The 22,395-nt window shown below is 39.2% G+C and overlaps 1 protein-coding gene across 1 annotated transcript; it reads right to left on the bottom strand.

The window, feature by feature from the left end:
• Window positions 1-581: 581 nt before the first annotated feature.
• On the bottom strand, window positions 582-12,936 carry LOC148863971 (uncharacterized). The gene is made up of 4 exons (XM_088979619.1): window positions 12,562-12,936; window positions 9,039-9,324; window positions 2,509-2,582; window positions 582-864 (listed from the first exon to the last, which is right to left on the bottom strand). The coding sequence occupies exons 2-4, from the start codon at window positions 9,276-9,278 to the stop codon at window positions 777-779; spliced, it is 402 nt and encodes a 133-aa protein (XP_088835745.1). The 5' UTR covers window positions 9,279-9,324; window positions 12,562-12,936; the 3' UTR covers window positions 582-776.
• Window positions 12,937-22,395: the final 9,459 nt, after the last annotated feature.

Consider the following 22,395-nt stretch of genomic DNA (forward strand, 5'->3'; position numbering starts at 1 on the left):
CTAATCAATTGGTGAAGGAGAGAAAGATCCAAGGTAGGCTGCCTGCCCAAGGCAACGTTTACTCTCTTATTTTTCTTTTTTTTTTTCTCAGCCAATGGCTGCAATTTGCACTCTCTTCTCTAATATCCTAAGGTTAGAATTAACTCAAACCACTTGAACTGTAGGACCTGGACAGTCAAACCTCTGACCCAGAAACTGATTGCCAAATTAGTTCCATTTCCAGGTCAGTTTTTAAAACGTTGGTTAAAACCAATGTTTCTCACCATGATTCATCATACTCGGACCGAACTAACAACTAGAATGCTCCATGGGGCGCTGTTTTTTTGCGATTTAACTGGGCGGTTGGCCTGTTCAATTCATTAAAATATCATTTAACCAAGACCCAGAAAGGTCACTGGTTCCAGGTTTTCATAGTCCGATCATCCGGTCCATCCGAGTCTTACAACGCTGGTTACAAGTCTAAGATGAACCGGGGAAAAGCCAAATATGGATTGCGGTAGTGAGATGTATGAATAACATATTGAAAGAGTAAACAGAGTGGTATAAGGTATAATATACCCAACCCCATGGCAACAAACACATGCAAACAGACGCTAAAAGCTACGATATTATTGGAAGATCTTAATCGGTTTAATGCTCAACAGAAAACTCACGTACATGGACAAATACCACAAATGATATCCTCCAAATGCTCAGAACCTAGAGAAAACAAAGTACAAGTGCATAATAACTCCTTTTTTATCTGCCTTAACTTACTTGGCTGCCACAGAAGCTTATTAACTTGAGGAATCATTCTTGTTACCTGGCGTCTCCCTAATTCCACTGCAACAAAAGAAGTGTGGCAACTTAACTCGACCACAGCTCCTGTAAGACAAAATGCAGAGTAAGAAAACCTAGTTCCAGTTGAAATATTTCAGAGCTAAAACATATCCGGATGGTCAGGTTGAAGTACATGCTCCGCAAGACAAAATAAGCACGTATTATGTGTAAGCTGCCAAACAGAGCTCTAAAGAGACGGTGAATGTCTCAAAACCTAAGGAACCAGACTTATCTGTGTAACATGTAGGCTTAATAGAGCTCCAAAAGCCTAACCTTTCTTCCATTTTTCAAATAAATAAATTGAAGTTTCTAAAGCATTATGCCACAACATATAATATATTGTTTGGTCATGCCTTTTGGAGGTACTATTTTTGTGGCGTACAATGTTTTAAAAATGAACCCAAACATCTATATGGAAAGCTTGTCAGGTGGCAGGTTTACAGTTCAATTGGTCAGTTTTCCCAGCAAAAGAATCAAAATCAGGGACCCTTAGCTGTTGGTTCACCATTTTGACTGCCCTGATTAACAGCTTGACAACACTGTTAACATACAGAGATGCTTGCATATGCAGGTCTTAGGTACAATATTATGGGTTGAATACTAGGCAGGTCCCCAAAAAGCAACAAAAGCAATGGTGAGTTCTCTAGGGTTGACACCCAATCAGCGGCAGCAGCCTGAGTTGAGGAGAGTAGTTTTTTATTATTTTCCAGGTACACTTAGGATTGGCAATCAAGAGATAACTCAATGTGACCTTTTTTGGTGACTTGGTTCAAATTTCAATAACTCATAACAGGAGATGGATTGAAGAGGATGTTGCCCATAGAATTAAAGCAGGATGGGGAAAATGGAAGGGTGTGTTTGGAATTTTATGTTGATAGGTGAATACTACTTAGATAAGAGGAAAATTCCATAAAATGAGTGGCAGGAGATGGATGAATGAGTGGAAAAACTAGAAAGGGTAGGATCAGAAATGAAACCATTTTTAGGAACTTAGGAGTAGCTTGAATAGGTGATAAAATGAGAGAAAATAGACTACGGTGATTTGGTCATGTGCATAGAAAACCATCGACAGCACTTATAAGAAGAAGTGATTTGTTACAAGTTGAAGGAGCTAAAAGGGCAAGGGGTAAACCAAAGAGGACCTGGGTAGAAGTACTAAGAAATGGTTTAAGCACCAATAATTTAAAAATAGTATGGCATTAAATAGAATGGACTAGCAAAATAGGATTCATGTACCCGACCCCATATAGTTGGGATTAAGCTTGGATGATAATGATGGTGATGGTTATGACTTGATTATTTTTCCAGGAAGGGGTTAGTGCAGGGGGATTTGATTAGATTGAGGTTACCACATTACATTTTTTCACATTCATGGCAGTATCCATCAAGAAGTCACAGAAATTGGTCTATTAAACCTTGAAGAGACATCACATATACATAATGCATAGTCCTGTATCCACAATTTGCAAGGTCAATCATATGTCACATAAAGTTTACTCTGTCATACTTACAAACCAATCAAAATTCAAACTGATTTACTGAGAAAAACATAATGCTATGTAAAGAAACTTGCAGATAAACATAAGTATGTCATATTTCATCATAACATTTAAGTAATAATAATTTTACTTCATTCTATAGGCTTTACAACAAAATACTGTGATAGTCAAAAAAGTAAATTGCCCTTACTTGCAGCGAAGTATTACTGGAACAGGTTTCAAAGCCTTTGGTCCATTTCTTATGCCTTTCTTATGAGGAGACACCTGCATGTTTGACAAATCCCTGGCTGTCACCTTCAGGCTTCAAAATTTTTTATTGTAAATCCAAAATTTTTAGATCTCAACAACAAACACCATATAAGAAAAAGAGATGTTCAGGCTTGTACGTAAAAGTAATGGGGAACAAAATTTACTAATCTTTGCCTAGTAAATTGTAGGTTAATGAATTTCCACCACAGGTATCTATTATACTAATAGTAACTAAATCCAATTTCCTGCTCCCAGCTGAAGATACGGACTTTTGCAACCTTTTTTTTTTTTTCTTTTGTACAGAAATTGGTCAACTAAAGCCTTTTTTTTATCAATCCTTAGGCAAGAAAATTATATATCTCAGACTAAGGGTAGCTTGTATAACAGTGTAAGTTACTTGAATAAATATAAAAATCATGACAAACAACAGCATTCATACTGTTCATTTAGAACAAAGAAACACCAAGCCTAGATCTCCCTCAAAATCTTAGTAATTTCTCTCTCTAGTATTTCACCTATTTAGGCATTTTTTTTATCAATAACAGAGATTTCATTAATTGATTAAGAGTTTAAAAAAACCAACTGGAGCTAAAGTAACTTAACTCCCTACAAATGCCACTAAAGCCAAAATACAGAAAAAATTACAGTTGAGCCCAAAAAACAGAGCTCCTATTGACCCCTTGTCTAGCTAATCCATCTGCAAAGGAGTTTGCACCTCTTTTTATCCAAGTGCATCGAACTTCCATATCTTTTGTCAGCCAGTTGTATTTCCTCTTTGCATTGCTGTAGCTCCATAGTCTTGAATTTTCTTTTTTTAACCAATTCACTACAGTTTTTTTTTATCAGTAACAATGAAATTTTATTAATGATAAAAACAAGATTACAACGGAATGGAGCTAAAAAGTCTTAACACAGTTACCCAAGAACTTTCTGATCTTGTAGTGATTACAAAACAGCCCAGAATAATGTGTCTCTATTTACCCCTTGCCTAGCTAGACCGTCAACCAATGCATTTGCACTTCTCTTAATCCAATTACATTGAATTTCCATATCCCTGGTTAGTCATTTATATTTCCTCTTTCATTGCTGTATTTCCACATCATAGCACTGTCCTCTGTTAGCCACTTCACCTCCGTTGCAGAATCACCTTCTATAACCACCTTTTTGAACTTCATTTCCTTGACCCTTTGAATCCCTTCAATAGCTCCAAGAATCTCAGCCCCCAATGAATCTCCCACCCCAATCGGCCCAGAGTACATGGCTAACAAGTTTCCTTTTCCATCCCTTATCACACTTCCAATTCCAGAAGGCCCTGGGTTGCCTATGCTGCTACCATCAAAATTCAGTTTGGTGAATCCAATAGGTGGAGGACTCCAGCAAGCTTTTGATAACTTTCTACATAAGCCTGAATCTGCAATCTCCTTCCAATTCCTTAACAGCTCATCAACTGATGAACACTTTGAACTGCTCCAGTGTTCTCAACCATTGCGTCATTCTAATGTGAATGCTCTCTATAATTTCTTCCACACCTCTCCTCCCACACTGTCCAATAGACTGCAGCTCTACCACACCTCCATATGATTTTAGCCCTCTTTTAGTTGGCCAATTAGGCATGGAAGAAAACAAGCTTAGAACATTCAGGGGGGGGGGTCCACCTACATCCAAACAAAGAAGTAAACCATACCCAAATAGCTTTAACAAACCAACAAGAAATTAGCAAGTGATATCCGGATCCACCGTCAGACTTACAGAGAACACATCAATGAGGAGACAAGCAGCAGTTGGGTCTTTTCCTTTGGAGTAGATCCCCATGTATTAACTCTTCCCAGGAAGGCTTCCCAACAAAAACTCCCAACCTTAGGAGGTATAGGTCGACACCACACTTCTTTAACAGGGAAAGAAAAGCCAGCGGGATGAGGGGGTAACAGTGCTTTGAAAAAGGAGGCACAAGTATAGGAGCCTGAGGGAATGAGTGTCCAGATTCTGCTATCTGCTTTAGATGGCTCACTAAAGACCCCTTCAAGGATAGAAAGTAAGGCTATGGTACAAGCAAACTCTGTGTCCCTAACACCCCTTCTCAAGCTTAGATTCCAATCAAACCCAGAGGGTGAATTAGAAGGAACAATAAAGGAAGAAATTGGTTCAGCGGGGAAATTGATCTTTCAGAGGGGAGACCCCAACCCAAACTTGTTCCCAGAATTTGATAAGTTTACCAGAATGCAAGTCATACCTGATCCATGGAAAGAATAAAGGCAAGATGGCTTGAATGGCTCTCCAAGGGGAAGCTCTTGTAGACCTTGCTAGAATTCCTGAATCCCAACCATTATCTACCAGTCCATGTATACTTCCCACAACTTATCTTTCTCCAGTGAGAATCTCCATAACCATTTTCCTAGTAGTGCTAGGTTCCTAGTCCTAATATTACCAATATCCAACCCTTCCTCCTCTTTAGCTCTACAAACCACCTCCCATTTTACCCTATGGTCACTCTTCTCCTTCCCCCGGCTCCCACAGAAAATCCCTCATTAGCTTTTCCAACCAATTGGCCACCTTCACCGGTATCCTAAAAACTGATAGAAGATATACAGGAAGGTTAGCCAACGTAGACCTAATTAGGGTGATTCTCCCTCCAAGGGACAAATAATTTCCTTTCCAGTTGGCCAGCCTCTTTTCAAATCTCTCCACAACAGGGGCCCAAAAATCATCTCTCTGAGGATTATCTCCCAAAGGTAAGCTCAGGTAGTTTAACTGCCAAATAGATATTGCACATCCCAAAATATCTGCAAACTCCCCCATCTCCCCTTCCCCCATATTGACTCCAACCATACAACTTTTTTCAAAATTCACCCTAAGATATGACATCTATTCAAATAGCTGTATAGAGAGTTTCAAAATTTTAATCCAATTGACATCCCCACCTTCGCAAAACAGAATCGTATCATCTGCAAATTGTAGATGTGTAAGTGGTACATTATCCCTTCCAACTCTCCACCCTCTTATAAGCTCCCTGGAGTCTGCTTTAGATATCAAACCCCCTAGCACTTCAGCTACCAATGTGAACAAAAAGGGGGATAGAGGTTCACCTTGTCTGATCCCCCTCAAAGCTGGGAAATAGTCCACGACTGTCCCGTTCACCAAGATAGAATAATGACTATCCTTAATGCATCCCATCACCCAATTGCACTAGATATCTCCAAACCCAAAATTCATCATCACCTCCAATAGAAAGGACCAATCAACCATATCATAAGCCTTTTCCAGATCTAGTTTGCAGACCACTCCTCTTCTCCTGGATCTCTTGTAATCCTCTTATATATCTGGGATTCTGTCTGTCTCTCACCGAGCTGCTTCCTTTTGAATGCTCAGACACTGATCTAGGGACCCATTGTAGAGGTTTCATTTTCCGCCAAGCCAGAATAGGGTCTCCTGCGTAGGTCTTCTTCAAGAAGGAAGAAAATAAATGCTTTTTTTCGTCTATAGTCCCCTTCAGTTTGTCCTGGGCCACATGCTCACTTAAACAGTGACGTGGCCCCAGGACCAAACCTAAAGCCAGCTTGGCCCCACCTCCAACCGTTTCAGACCCTCCAGCCCGTGACAAGCCATTACGTGGTCCAACCCTCTTCTTGACCACGTCAGCAAAGGATGCTCGAGCCCCCCCACTTCAAGACACTTCAAAAAATTTTAAATTTTTTTCCTTAAATGGCTTTCTTGTCTCTTGGTTTTCCAGATTTCGCTTTTCAGTTACCTCCTTAGGCCTTTGTCGTTCCACCTTCAGGTCCACCAACACCTGTCTGCCACGTGGGATCGACCCCGCCACATCCCCTTCATCTTCTGCCTTGGTTCTTCTTCCCCAAAGCTCCACCTCCAGCTCCGAGACCATCCATACTCTGTACCAGACATTGTCAACGAGGATTTCAAATGTCTTTGGAATTGATTCTGGTGCCACCCCTTTAACTTTCACCTCCACTGCTCGAAGATCCTGTAGATTGCATTCTTCCAATAGTCACGTGGGATTGACCCTCTAACTTTCACCAATTTACTACAGTTTCAGAGTCTCCTTCTAAGATCAGCTTGTTTATGTTCAAGTCCTTAGCCCTTTGAATCCCTTCCAGAGCTGATAAAATATCAGCCCTCAATGAGTCCCCTATTTTCCAATTGGACCAGGAAACATAGCCATCACAGTCCCTCTTTCGTCCCTCAAGACTCCCCCTATTCCGGAGGGCCCAGGATTGCCCATGCTGCTGCCATCAAAGTTCAGCTTGGTAAAGCCAATAGGTGGAGGGGTCCAAACAGAATTTGAGGCCCTCTTGGCTGGGGCTGAATCTGCAATTTCCTTCCAATTCCTAGACAAATCGTCAACTGAGAAGTCCATAAATAAGTCCAATGTTTTCATCCAATGAACTACCCTTGCATGAATCACTTCTATCATTGCTTCCATACTACTTTCATTTTTTGAGAAGATTCTCAAGTTTCTTTGTTCCCAAATAGACCAACACGTTGTGGCCCTAATACATCTCCACATAATCTTTGCTCTTTTAGTTGGCCAGCTAGAAGGAGAGGAAATAAACAAGCTTTGCACATCTGTTGGAGAGTTCCACCTACACCCAAATAAAGAAATAAACCATTCCCAAATAGAGTTTGCAAATTGACAAGATATTAGTAAGTGAAACCCAGACTCACTAGCAGCTTTACAAAGGATACACCAATGAGGAGACATACATCTATTGGGTCTTTTTCTTTGAAGAAGATCTCCTGTGTTAACTCTTTCCAGGAAGGCTTCCCAATAGAAACTTCCCACCTTTGGAGGAATAGGTTGAGACCACACCTCCTTAACAGGAAAGGACAGACCAAAGGGAACAATTGGTTGTGTTAAGGCTTAAAAAGGAAGCACAAGTGAAGGTACCAGAAGGAGAGAGGGTCCAAATTCTGCTGTCTACCTTTGTTGGTTCCAGGAACACTCCTATTTAGGCATTTTTTGTATTTGGTAGAAAAAAGTCTACAAGTATTTTTCTCCCTTTCAAAGTGCTTTTAGATATGTGCTATAAACATGTGGATCTTAATCTGTATAATCCCAAAGGTGTATACAACATCAGCACCAACATAACAGAAAAGGAGTCTATCGTGTAAAGCTATACAAGCACATGGCTAAACGAGTTCCCTATGGCAATCAAGATGCTTGAATGGGCAAATGGGCAAGGGTATCCTAGGGTGTTTCCCAGAAGTGATGTGCTACATCTTAACCCAAGTTTGGTGCCAAATGGGCAAGGGTATCCTAGGGTGTTTCCCAGAAGTGATGTGTCACAGCAATAACTGGTTTTGATGAGAAATAGGCAAGGGTTCCCGCATCCGTTTAGATGAGGATGGGTAAAGAAACATGAGTTCAATTTAACAATGGATATATCATTAAACAAAACAGAATAGTGAAACAGCATTCACATGGCAAAGCTCATATAGTTGGGGTAAGGCTTAGATGGAGTAAGACTGTAAGAGTAAATAGAGACATGAAGAGAATGCATTGATGAAGATAATTAGAGCTATGGCATCTGCCTTCCTGAATCAAGTATGCCGTCACATGAAACTCCATATGAGACCTTCAGTAGAATTATATCGAAGAAGGAAAACAGAATACTTGATCATCAAAACAAAAAAGAAAAAAGAAACAGGGCCAAAATTCTATTGTCAAACTCATCTTTCTCTTTTACTGCAAAGTTATGGGCATTATATAGACTCATTTCCCTAATCTAAAGATTTTAATCACTCTCTAACTCATACATATGGATGGAATAACTTTTTACTAAGTAAAACTCATTAAAATAAACTCATAACAATAATTTATTTTTACCCATTACAGGTTTGACAAGAATCCCGGAAGAAGAGATAACAACTTCTGAACCCAATACGTCCCAAAATAAGTTCTAAAAAAATAAAATTCTAATTTAAAATTTTAAATAACCTAAAGATGGAATCCTGTCAGACTGGTTAATGGCCTAAAATTCAATCATAACTTGCCTAGTTGATGCTCAAATAGCACAACCTTGATATTGTTGGACGCAAATTAAACAACCTATCTAATGACACCAAATTAATAATGCTATATCATAGTTGTTCAAGAATGGCTACCGTGTAATCTCAAAAGCAGGGAGTTTCTCTTTGGGTTTTAAGAGGAAATACAATGTAATTTGAGGGAGGAATAACTAAAAATTATTAAAAGGAAATGAGAAAGTGCAGTCTGCAATGATGCTAAACTAAAAAATAAGCACCAATTGTCTTATACAGAGGGAATCCATATGAATAAAACACTAATAATTGGCAAACACTACAAGTTTCAAAATGAAAATATAAACATCCAACTTCCAAATGAAAATTAAAAAACAAAAAAAAAAAAAAAAAGAAAACCAACATGAACAAAGAAGAATAAGGACAAGGGAAAGGGAAGGGGGATTAAAGAGAGAAAGTGCAAAAAGTGATGACCTTTTTCTTTGGGACAGCCATGAGATCCATGGAGGCACCAAAAGAGAATTTGGGAAGTATTATAACAAGCTTGCTTTCCAAATCTTTGTTGAATTCAGGTAAAACACAGTGTGCTCCAGTTGAACTGCCAATGAGCCTCTCCAAAGGAGCAGATCGAACAGAATGAATCCACCTTTTATAGCCTAGCCTAAGCCCCAAACTTCCCATCATGTTTCTGAACATATTGGTCATAAATGCCATTGTTGCGGCTAGTCAAAGCTCAAGATTCTATCTCCTAGAGCACTCACTGTTAAAAATATTAAACGTATAGGATGAGAGTGAGTGAGTTTAGAGGAGCACAAGACATATTCCATACCTACAATTAAACACCAGCAGGAAATGATGCAATACACAAGGTATAGTAAAATAAAGGAAAGGTAGCAGTGCCACAAAAAACCGGCAGAACTATTATTTCAGAGGAAATTTTCAAATAGAGATGGAAAGGTTAGAGGTATCAATGAGGATAGTGAGTACCAGCATTAAAGCCAACAAAAATCCAGAAATATGACAATAGAAAGTATGATAGGAAAAAAAAAAATTAGAAAACAAGGTTTATAGTAGAATTCAGTTTAAGCAATCTATCTCTAATTGTCCCTTACCAATAGAAGGAGAATCCAACCAAACTTGAAACTTATTAAGAGTTAGGAATATACCAAATGTTATAGAAATCCATAAAGAGAATTTTTTTTCTTAAGATGTATAAAGAGAATGTCAATCACAAAATTCAAAAACCATGGGGGTGTTAGCTAATATGTATGAGATTGTTTTTCAAAACAAAAGCATCTGTCATATCATCAAAATCATAAATATTGGCAATCACCCTCTATATCTAATGGATAAAACTAATAAGAGCAAAAAAAAGCCTTGTATTACTAGATATACTCTATTATATTCTCACATTCTCCTGGTTTTAGGACATAATAGATTAAAAAATAAAATACAAGAAAGCTAATCAAGGTGTAATGGTCTTAATGTTATTTGTATCTAAAAAATCCAAAATTCATGAAATAGACGAATAAGTCCAAAGAGGGGGAAAAAAAAGACTTGTGGGTTGAATAAGTCTAAAGTTCATTTTATGATTAAAAAAATGAAACGTTTTTTAATAGTTGATTCCCAATGATACATGAACGGAAATAGGACTCCAACCCAATTAGACTTGAAATGGTTGTACCTAGAACCAAATTTGACATGCTAATATTTCAATTTTAATCATAGCTTATCCATCAAATTCAGATCAGATTAGGGCATATCATTAATAAATTAAATAAAAAAGTTTATTTTATAATGAATGAGCTGAAAATCATTTAAAATATTTTTTGAGATGAAAGATAACAGATTTCATTAAACAAGAAAAAATATGTACAACAAGGAGCTCACACACAGATTACAAAGGCATAATTCTCTCGCTATGTAAAAGTTCCCTGTGAGCTCCCAACTTAGCCAACCAATCTGCTACATAATTTAACTCTCTGGGAATCCAGAACAGATTGGCATTCAAAGAGTCCAGAAGATCCCAAGCCTCGTTCAGATAATGAACTAGCCTCCATGGCCCTCCATTCTTCTCCCCAAGCCATCCAATGGTATTGTTCGAATCTCCTTTGATGACAAGGGAACAAGCCAAGGTCTCTTGCAATCCAGAGTCCAGTTAGCACCGCTAAAACTTCAGCCTTTGTAGAGTCTGCCATCCCAATTGGACCACTGTAAGCCGACAATAAATTTCCATCCCCACCCTTAAACACACCCCCGATCCTTGCTAAACCAGGGCTCCCAAGGGCACTTCATCAAAGTTCAGGGTCACCTCCTCTTCTAATCTTGACTGAAAGATGCTTGTTGCTTTTAGAGAAGCTGGAGAAGAATACAAGATCTCCACCGTACTTCTCTGAAGATCATTCAAGGGAACACCTTTGAACTCCTCTGAGTTTAGCAACCAAATGTTGCACAAGTGGAATATGTAGGATAACAATTCGCCCATAGATCTAGCTTTATTACTGAAGATTCGGTTGCTTCTCTCCTCCCACACCCCCACATAACTGCTTGAACCATGGTGCGCCAATACATTTTTCCCCTTTTTCCAAGGCCTCTTCCTTGCCATTGCCAAAGGAGGTCTTCAATGTGTTCAGGAAAGACCCAATTGTACCCTACTAGATTTAGGAAGAAGCACGTGCTCAGCAGTCTCACCATTGTTTAGGCACAATATACAAGTACGGGGGGCAAACATCATCATATAGGTCATGCTGCTTCCTAGTTCCCACTGTATCACTGATTGAACAAAGCATATGAGGTCTATAGAAAAGAATCATTGGGTGGTTGCTGCTTCCTATTGTTTCACTTGTAAAAATCAAAGTAATCTCTTGGTACAAGGTAGGAAAGAAGATACATTAGCACATTACCATCATGCTTCATCTTGATGTGCTATGGTCCTTCCCCAATGAATATGCATTTTTCTGATACATGGAAATCTAGAAGCAACATGCTCTGCCAAATTTATTTTCTAAAGTTTTGTGTAGACTACAGGTTCATTATTTTAAGACCTTGTTATGCTTTATTGACTTTCAGTCATTCCTTTGTGTTCCTCCTTTATTGGTCACTGAATAAGGCACATTAAGATAAAAGGTTTTGGCCTTTCCCTTAAAATAGATACAGACAAGTAAGAACTATGAGCATAATGTTTGTTCTCTTGTATATAGAGAGTTCACTGTGATCTGCTACTGTTCCAGCATATGTTATCTTATTAGGATGCCAACCACACTAGCAGTGCCAAAATGCACATTTTTGCATATCCACTATCTAGTTCGTAAGCTTGTGATCAAGCTTGTACAGATCCATTTTAAAGAAACACAACCTATTTGGTTATTTTCAATGAGTATTGATGCTTTAAGGACCAGGCCAGACAGGATTGTTAGACCATGTTGAACTAGGAAATGTCCCCTCTTTACATGATAGATTACCACTCTCAAAATGCAATGAATTGACAAACTGGATAGTCTAGCCAGGAACCATATAGATTGTCTGGTTCACAAAAGTTCAGTTCTAAATATATACATACTCGTGTCTATCTTCACCTACATTTTTGGCTACATTACCAGCTTGACCTTGGGTTGGACCAACATTTAAACTGCATCAGCTTCTATTGGGTTCGCTGTTCAGTTTGGTTTCTAAACTTTTGTTTGAACATTTTAATTTAAACTTGCAGTTTCATTTGAAATCACACTGAACACAATACTAAGTATAATGGCAATGCTTTGGATTATTTCGGTAGGGAGACATGATGTGGTGATGGAAATGATAGGTAGGGGAGAAAAGTGAAAATCTTTCGGTAGAGGGTGGAAGTAGGAATAGTAACACCAAAATTTCTACCATTTTGTTCAGAACAGAACTACCAGGTAAAAAATCACAAAAAAAAAGGACAATTCTAAGAATCTTGCGCCATTACAGAGTTTGACAAAGGCATGACAAAGATCAGGGGGAGTTTTGTATTACGTACCTGGTAATTCCAGTGAGAAAAAGGTCCTCCTATACCTACTACTGGTTGTCAAATGATCAATTGATGGCTCGTTTCCCAACGGAAGGGATGAATTGCTTCTGGAAACATGAAACAAGAAACATAAAAAGAGAAAGAAGGAGGAAGGGGAACAGATCAGAGGCTTGAGTATGTGTGTTAGAAGCCAATGAAGAGGATGACGTCTGCCCCGGTTACCGCCGATGTGGGTGTGCCACCGCTGGAAGTGAAGAAGCTTGGTGTTGGGAGCGAAACACTGAAACAGTGTTTTAGTTTTAGGGCGTTCAAGGGACGAAAGGGCAGTTTTGTCATTTTATCTTTTTTGACATGGGTACCTTGGGGAGAAAAAAGTTTAGTTTCAGCTTCCCGAAAAAGCAGAAGCTAATCTGGGTTTTTGAATTGCGCCCCAATTTTTTTTTGGGAAAATTCCCAATAGGTACCTGTACTTTATGACTAGTGCCAATTTTAGTATTCAAACTTTCATTTTGCGAGATTGGGGTGTTAACTTAGTGGGGTCATGTATGTATGGGCCCGTGAGATTGGTCAAAATAGAATATTTTTAGATAAAAGGGTAAATGATATTATTTGTGGCTGAAATTTTTAAGGGTGGGCTTTTGGACATTTTGAGTTGATTGGTGGGATCAGATTAGGCCAAATGGTCCAGATCGGGAAGATCTAGAATATGTTTGGTTTTGTTAATTTATGGCTTAAAACGGAATCTTTGTGTGATCGAGGGGTAAAAAGGGTTTGTTTTGGATGAAATTTCATAAGGTGGGGTTTTTGGGTAGTATGAGATGATTGGTAAGGTTAGATTGAGCCAACCGGGCCCAGATCGGGCATACTTGGAATCCGATCAATCTAAAGCCTTGAAATGGAATGTAGATATGATCGAGGCTAAATGGAGGTATTTTGGGTTGAAATTTAACAGGTGGGTATTTTAGGGTATCTGGAATCTGGTGGTAATGTCTAATTAGTCTTAGAGGGTCAAGATCATAGGAATTTAGGTTAATGGAATGTTTTGGAATGAAATCTTGGTTTGATGGATGAACAAATGAGGGAATCTAGGGTTGAAACTTTATGGGCAGTTGTTTATATGTATATGGAGTTCAATGGTGTGGTTTTATCGGTTTGGATATGTCAAGATCAAGGGAATCTTGGTTCTAAGTGTTTAGGCTAACGAGAAGTAGCAGAATGAAATCTTTTCTTGATGAAAGGGTAAATATAGGAATTTTGAGCTCAAATTTTATAGGCAGGTATTTTGAGAAGTCTTGAGTCTTATGGTGGTGTTTGATCTAGTGATTGAGGTATAAGTGGGGGTTGATCGGGGCCATCAGATAGCGTCAAGTAGGTTTAATGGTGGATCTAAGGGTTCTTGGGGTGAAATTTGGGATTTTTGGGTGTTTCGGAGAGATTGGAAGTGTTTGAGGTAAATTGGAGGTTTAGGCGGCAGACCGAGCAAAAATTGGGTGCTGACAAAAATACCAATTACATTTGTTGTAGTTAAATCTGAGGACAGGGAGTCGTGGACTTGGTTTTTGACTTTGTTGTTTGATGCAATTGGAGGACTAGAGAAGCATGGTTGGACCTTTATTTCTGATAGGCAGAAGGTATTATACTAGTGCATTTATGTATTTTACATTTTATATGTGCATATATACATATCTATTAACATTCTTACTTGGGTTTATGTTTTATGTTGCAAGGACTTGTGGAAACTTTTGAGAGGTTGTTGCCGAGTTCTAAGCACCACTTTTGTGTGAGGCATATATATGCCAACTTTAAACTTTTTTTCAAGGGGAAGGATCAAAGGGATTGTTTATGGGGGGCCGCTAGTGTATACACATTTGCCGAGTTTGATTTGTGCATGGATAAAATGAAAGAATTGAACAAAGATACTCATGACTGGTTAAGAAGGGTGCCCTCGGCATTGTGGTATAGGTTAGCCTTTGGACCAAGAGCCCACAGTGATGACATTTGTAATAACTTCTTAGAGTCATTCAACAAATGGATACTAGATGTTCGTGACAAGCCTATTATTACATTGATGGAGACTATCAGGAGGCAATTGATGTCTTTAGTCCAGAGAAGACATCAACAACTTACAAATGACAATGGACTTGTTTTCCCCAATGTCAGGAATAAGATATAATGGCTTGAAGAACATGCCCATAACTATTTTCTAGTATATGCTGGGATGTCAACATCTGAGGTGACGTATTTCAATAGGAGAGCAATTGTAAATCTTGAGAGGAGAACTTATTCATGTCGGTGGTGGGCACTCACAGGGATACCATGTGCACATGCAATTTCTTCCATAAAGAAGCAAGAGTGTGTATACAATTATGTTGATCCCATTTACACCACTCAAAGATGTATCCAAGCCTATAGCAACATAATTGTCCCAATCCCAAATGAGTCTCAGTGGCCCATTGTACATTAACCAGTACTTATCACCCCACCCTCCATCAGGCCACAACCAGGAAGGCCAAGGAAATGAAGGAGGAAGGGACCCGACGAATTGATAAGTGGACATAATGTGACACAGAGGGGCAAATTTATGACATGTTCTAGATGTGGGCAAACGGGACACAACATCAGAGGCTGTAGGGGCCGACATCAAGGAAATTTTGATAATAGGGTTGTTGATATTATGGGTGGTGGTACTTCAATGAGTTGGGGTCAGACATCAAATATAGGCCCATCACAAACATCATCATCATTGAGGGCACAAAGACAACCTCGGGGCAGAACCACCTATATGAGGGATAGATCATTGACATGTAGGGGTGGGTCATCAAATTAGAGGGGTGGACCATCATCTCATATTAGTACATCAAGTGTTGAAATTCCTCACTAAATTAGTTATTTGCAACTACCACGATCCCAAGTGATAAATATAGTTGTTGATTTTTATTCCTAGGTTGTATGGTCTCTACTTTACTCTCATTACAATTGTATGCCAATTTTGAGCCAAGAGTTTGGAGACAGACATTAACTAACATTGGTGTATGAACATTGTTGCAGGAGAGCTTTAACATGGATGGTGGTCCTCCTACATAGTAATATGCATGGTTCAAGATGGTGAAATGAAATTATAACTTGGGTCTTAACTTCTAACTTTGATGGTTACTTTTGCTTCACATTTGACTTTGTTTTGTTTGTTTATAAGGATGATGTGGCTTTCCAATCTATATGAAAGAGAGTAAATCAACAAATCAGATATAGAAAGAGGGAGAGGGAGGGAGTGGGGGAGGAGAAATATGATCTAATCCCCCCTCCCTTCCCCTATCTCTCTCCCACCTCCCTGTATCTGATCAGATAGAGGGAGAGGGAGATAGAAAGTAAAGAGAGGGGAGAGAAAGAGAGAGAGAGAGGAGAGGGGATGGAGAGAGGGGGGAGGGGTTCTGATCAGTTGATCATAAATCTAGTCAAATGATCAAAACCCCCTCTCTTTTTCCCACCTCCCTCTGTCTCTCTCTCCTCTCCCTCTCCCTGTATCTGATCATCAGATACAGGGAGAGGGAGATAGAGAGAGGGAAGGGAGAGATGGGGGAGGGGTTCTGATTAGTTGATCAGAAACCCAGTCAACTGATTAGAACCCCCTCTCTCCTCCCCCCTCCTCTCCCATCTCAATTGTAAAAGAGTTGTCTTGGCTAATTGTACAATCTAGTACATGTAAAAAATGCTCAAGGGATTCCAAATCTCTGATATTATCCTACCAAGGCATTATGAATTAAGAACCCATTGGTTTACTGCTTTCAACATCACTATTGATAACATAAACCAAAAGAAAATGGATTCTTTTAGTGCCCCTGTTTCTCTAGTAGTTTGCACGGAAAACTGATAAAAAACCTAGTCAACTGATCAAATTTCCCTTCCCCCTCCCTATAGTTCTCTCTCTCCTCTCCCTTTTCTTTACTCTCTATCTCCCATCCCTTTCCTTGTATTTGATCAGATATAGGGAAAGGAGAGAGAGAAATGGGAGAGAGGGAGGGGGAGGAGAGGGGAGAGAGAGAAAGACAAAGGGAGGGGGAGAGATAGAGGGGAAGGGAGGGAGGGAGGGAGGGGGGGATCAATTCAGATTTCTGATCAACTAATCAGACTTCCCCTCCCCCTCCCTTTAGCTCTCTCCTCTCCCTTCTCTCAACTCTCTATCTCCCATCCCTCTCCTTGTATCTGATGGAGAGGAGAGAGGAGAGAGAGAGACAGAGGGAGGGGGAGAGAGAGAGGGGAAGGAAGGGAGGGAGAGGAGATCAGTTCAAATTTCTGATCAACTGATCATATTTCCCCTCCCCTCCCCTCCCCTACCTCTATCTCTCTCTCCTCTCCCTTCTCTCTATCTCCCATCCCTCTCCCTGTATCTGATCAGATACAAGGAGAGGGATGGGAGAGAGGGAGGGAGAGGAAGGGGAGAGAGAGAGGGGAAAGGAGGGAGGTGAGAGAGAGAGAGGGGGAGGGGATCGGTTCAGATTTTTGATCAATTGATAAGATTTCCCCTCCCCTCCCTCTAGCTCTTTCTCTCTCTCCTCTCCCTTCTCTCTACTCTCTATATCCCATCCCTCTCCCTGTATCTGATCAGGTACAAAGAAAGGGAGAGGAGAGGTTAAGGAGGGAGAGAGATATGGGAGAGAGAGAGACAAAGGGAGGGGGAGAGAGAGGGGAAGGCAGGAGGTGTGGGGATCAGTTTAGATTTCTGATCAACTAATATTTCCCCTCCCCCCCATCTCTCTCTCTCTCCTCTCTCTACTCTTTATCTCCCTTTCCTTATGTCTGATCAAATACAGGGAGAGGAGAGAGAAAGATGAGAGAGAGAGAGGGGAAGAGAGAGGAGAGAGAAAGATAGAGGGAGGGGGAGAGAGAGAGAGGGGGGGGGGAAGGGAGGGGATCAGTTCAGATTTCTAAACAACTTATTAGATTTCCCCTCCCCCTCCCTCTAGCTCTCTCTCTCTACTCTCCCTTTCCCTCTCCCTCTATGGAAGAGAGGGAGGGGGGAGGAGAGAGGAGAGAGAGATAGAGGGAAGGGTAGAGAGAGAGAGGGGAAGGGAGGGAGGGGGAGGGGATCAGTTTAGATTTCTAATCAATTATCAACTGATCAGATTTCCCCTCCCCCTCCCTCTAGCTCTCTCTCTCTCTCTCCTATCCTCTCTCTATCTCCTCTCTCTTTCTCCTTTCTCCTTTCTCCAAAAGGGTGAGAGAGTAGCAGGTTTGCTTGTATGAGTTTATTGAACTTAATGCTCGTATGATTTTGTTGAAATGCATTTGCTCAAATAATGACTTATTCCGTTAATGATACAGGGGACTACTGGATGGATATTGACATGTGTGGGCTTCTAACCATAAAGCTACTACAAAAAGGAGAATTGAACCCCATTTGCAATTGTAGTTTATGGGTTTTTTTTTTTTTTTGTTCTTCTATTTTTTTAATGGGGGATGTGGGAGTAATGTTTTATAGGTTTGTGTTAATATGATAACCACAATATTTAGACAGGTGGTGGAAGAACTGTTGTTTATTTTTTGCTTCAACTTTTTTTGTAAATGGTGATGGGATGACTTTACAAGAATGCTAATGTTGAATGGGTGCGGTCCCCTTGTTTGTATTGGTGTGAGAATGCTAATGTTGATCACTTTACAATCTTCTTTCATATTAATGAAGGGTTATTTGTATAAGGTAATTTGTTCCAGGGTACCTATTATTGATAGGCAAGCCCTTCTCACTTTAACCAACAATCGGATCTCACATGCAAGGTTGGTCATCCCATTCTAATAGAGATCATGCAAAAAATTGGAATACGGTTATTCTTGGACACTAACCATTGGAACTTCACTACTAATGTTGATTGGGGTGCTCTCTCCATGTAGGAAATGGAATCTACCGTGTAGATTCCCACGTGAGAGCAACCCATTTCCTATTAATTATATAAATATTGTTAGATAATTAGATATCAATATATATATATATATATATATATATATATATATATATATATCTAATTATATAAATATATAATAGTTATTATAAATATTGTTAATAACTAGATATTGAACCGTTCGAACGATTTTGAATGTTTTTTATTTGTTTTTTGTTAGAACGGGCCAACCGTTTGACCTGGTAACCAGACCCCTAACCAGTTCGGTCTCTGGGTCAGTTTTAAAAACCATGATGTTATGTCTTTCAAGCGTGTGACTCATACGACCCAAAAGTGGAACCGTTCTGGCCACCAGTTTTTGGGTCAACGATTTGACCGTCCAATTCAAATGGATAGCTTGTTTTGACAACAAAAATTAAAAAAATAAAAAATGGCAAAAAACCATTGAACGAGTCAATGGGTTGACGGTTCGACCACTCGGGACAGTGGGTCATTGAGCGATTCAACAGTTTTTTGCCAGAGATCGGGATTGGGGTAAAGCGAAACTAGTTGCCTGGACAGTTCCCAATTAAAAATAATAAATAAAAAAACGGATGTCCCATTATGAAAACAAAAATTATAGGCAAAAAATTGAGTGTGTGAGGTCCATTAAGTAGTACCATACGTGTTATGTCATTCATGCGTATGACTCATACGACCTGAAAATGGAATCATTCTGACCATCGGTTTTTGGGTCGATGATTCGATTGTTCAATTCGAATAGATGGCTTGTTCTGACAACAAAAACTAAAAAAGAATAAAAAATGAACAAAACCATTGAATGGGTCAATAGTTCGACCACCCGGGTCAATGGGTTGTTGACCGATTCAACGATTTTTGGCCAAGGATCGAGATTAGAATAAAACAGAACCAGTCACTTGGATGGTTCCCAATTAAAAAATAAAAAACAACCAAAAACCATTTTACGGGTCAACGGGTCGGTGGTTCGATCGCTCAGGTCAATGGGTCGTTGATCGATTCAACGATTTTTTGCCAGGGACCGGGTCAATGGGTCAATGGGTCGACGGGTCGATGGTTCCATTCTAGCCCCTACGAAGCAGGGGCCCCTCTGCTAGTTAGTTGCTTAACTTGAATACAATGGCAAAAATAACAACAATTATAATAGAGCTATTACATTCTATTAACCCTTCCCATCCACAAAGGGATTAAGTTCCAGACTACAATTTCATCGGGATACAATTTATTAACTACTTCTTGTAAATATAACTCTAATTCTTGTACATATACATGCCAAAAAATACAACAATTAACACAATGAGTAAGAACCTCATGGCCTTTAACCCTTCAATAACTACTTCTTGGGAGGACTGCATAACCTTTATATGACAGTCAAAACCAACTACTAGTTCATGAAGCTTTGCAATGCAGCTTTCCAGGTGATTCGTTGTTGAATTGCCTTCATTAGAAAAGTTTGTGGGAACTGCCCATTGAAAGAAATTGCATGGAGGAGGTGTGTTGCCCTAAATACAATCAAATGCAAAGAAGTCAACATCTCATAACAATAATTAATTTGAATGCAAACAAATGCCCTTAATTGCTTATAAAATTAATTGGGCAGCTATAAAATATCCTAGTCGTATTACAACTTGTTTCCAAAACTCGAATGACAACCCTCCTTCCACATTTACAATCCTTTGGCTTGTATTTAAGATACATAACATGTTGACTATCATTTGTTTTTTTTTTTTTTGTTGCAACTAAACTTTCAATTGCTAAAAATGTCGACGAGTACATCAGGAGGAGAAATCAAAACAGATTCATGTTAAATTACCCTAAACCTTGTAGCTAAAGTATGAGAAATCAAATTAAAAGATCTATGCACATGAACAAAACGCAAATAATCAAAACAAGCAACAATGTTCTTAATGTCAGATATAATTGGTTGAGCAGCCCATGACGAAGAGAGCAATTTTCCTTGTAAGGCAGTGATCACATTGAGATTGTCATTTACCACACAAATTTTTTGATGATGAAATGCAGAGCAATGCAATAAAACAAAGAGAATAGCACATGCTTCCACACTTTCAACATCACAAAGAGGAGATGGAGTAATTCCCGCCCTGATGAACCTATTATTCACCCCAATAATCACCCATGCAGCAGCACTAGATTCATCCATGACCGCAACATCAGTATAAATAATAACATCCACGTCAGTAGGGACACATTTTGGATCATTTCTTTTACAAATGTGTTGAACTTCCACATCCACATATGTTGATTGTTGTATAAAACTCCATTCCCCATAGAAACGATACACACTCTAAAGTACATCCATTGGCTAAGCCGAATACACTTGGAAAATGCATTTGTTACGAACGCCCCAAATCTTCCACAACACAATAGTCGTAAGAATTAGATTAGACATCTACTCCTCATTAGGACCTCGTGAACCATTCACAAAATTCCGAATCCATTCAACAATAGTTATATTTGAAAGTTGATATGGTCTCCAAGATAAACAAGACTCAAACCAAATAACACTTGAAAATGAACAATCCCAAAATAAATGCTCTAGTGATTCAATGTGGTTACATCCAAAAGGGCATAACGCTTCAAGCCCAACACCAAAAAGTTTGTCTCGTGTGCGCAGTCCTCCATATAATATTTTCCATAAGAATAGTAGAATCCTTGGATAAATCTTCAATTTCCAAAACTTCCTCCAAAATGCACTGTCTTGAGCGTCAGTTGAAATGGAGCAAAGATGTTTGTAGGCAGATTTAATAGAAATAATGCCCTTACGTTCTAACAACCACAACCATCCATCATCACCACTTGATCTAATAGAGATAGGGACCTTAAGGATGTTTCGAATTGAAATTGAATCAAAAAATCTGTGAAGAAGATCTAATCTCCACTGTCGGTTAGAGTCTAGAAGATCACAAACTCTACAAATGCCATCCAGAACACTGGTAGGTGGGATCTGTAATTTGAAATTTGGTTGAGAGGGGACCCATGGATCACCCCTTATACTTATAGAGTGACCATTACCCACTCGGTGCATACAACCCACACGAAGTACATGTCTTGAGCGACAAAAACCTTTCCACACCCAATAGTCATGTCGTTTAGGATCACAATCCAAAAACTCTTCAAATGAAAAATGCTTTGACTTCAAAATTGAAACCTATAAGGAACCCTGTTAAGTCAAGATTCTCCACCCAAAGAATCATTGAAGTATTTCATTCGTCTCACACCTAAGCCACCTGCAACTTTCGGCAAGTAAGTAGGAATAGTTGTTACCACATGATTCACAATTGCAACCTAGCCTGCAAATGAGAGAATACATGCATGCCAACCATTAAATCTGTCACAGACATGTTTTACCACCAAAGAAAATACTTCATTCTTGTTTTTGCCTATTAATACGGGGCTCCCAAATATTTGTCTCTTTGTGAGATGCATTTCACCTTTAGGAAATGAACTAACAGATTACGAAGATGGTGATGCACGTTCTTACTTATGAGAATACCAGATTTTGCATAGTTGATTTATTGCCCTGAACTACAACAAAAAACTGAAGTGCCTTCTTTACAGTTTCAAGCTCATGTATCATGGCTTTGCCAAAAATTACTAAATCATCAACGAACATCATGTGTGAGACTACTGGGCATCCGCGAGCAATCTTGATTCTAGACAATTTCTTATCCTCAACAAGTTTTGAAAGCAAAAGAGATAAAGCATTCATGCACATAATGAACAAATATGGAGATAAATGATCGCCTTGGCATAACCCCTGTTGAGGATAGAACTTGTTAGAATTCTCTCAATTGACCAGAATTGAAAAAGAGGGGGTAGAAATGCACAAATGAATAAGCTTGACAAACTTCTCATTAAAGTCCAACTTTTGCAAAATTGTGGTAAGAAACACCCATTCAATCTTGTCATATGC

Source organism: Nelumbo lutea, chromosome 3, assembly GCF_056320005.1.
Source record: "Nelumbo lutea isolate HS-2025 chromosome 3, American lotus-T2T, whole genome shotgun sequence".
Classification (NCBI taxonomy): domain Eukaryota; kingdom Viridiplantae; phylum Streptophyta; class Magnoliopsida; order Proteales; family Nelumbonaceae; genus Nelumbo; species Nelumbo lutea.

Bases quoted from the DNA above. Each gene is read 5' to 3' on its own strand.
- LOC148863971 (XM_088979619.1), bottom strand. From the start codon at position 9,278: ATGGCATTTATGACCAATATGTTCAGAAACATGATGGGAAGTTTGGGG. The intron at 2,583-9,038 runs GTCATCACTTTT...TCAAACATGCAG, and splicing joins TGGCTGTCCCAAAGAAAAAG to GTGTCTCCTCATAAGAAAGG. The intron at 865-2,508 runs GTAAGGGCAATT...TTTGTCTTACAG, and splicing joins CCAGTAATACTTCGCTGCAA to GAGCTGTGGTCGAGTTAAGT.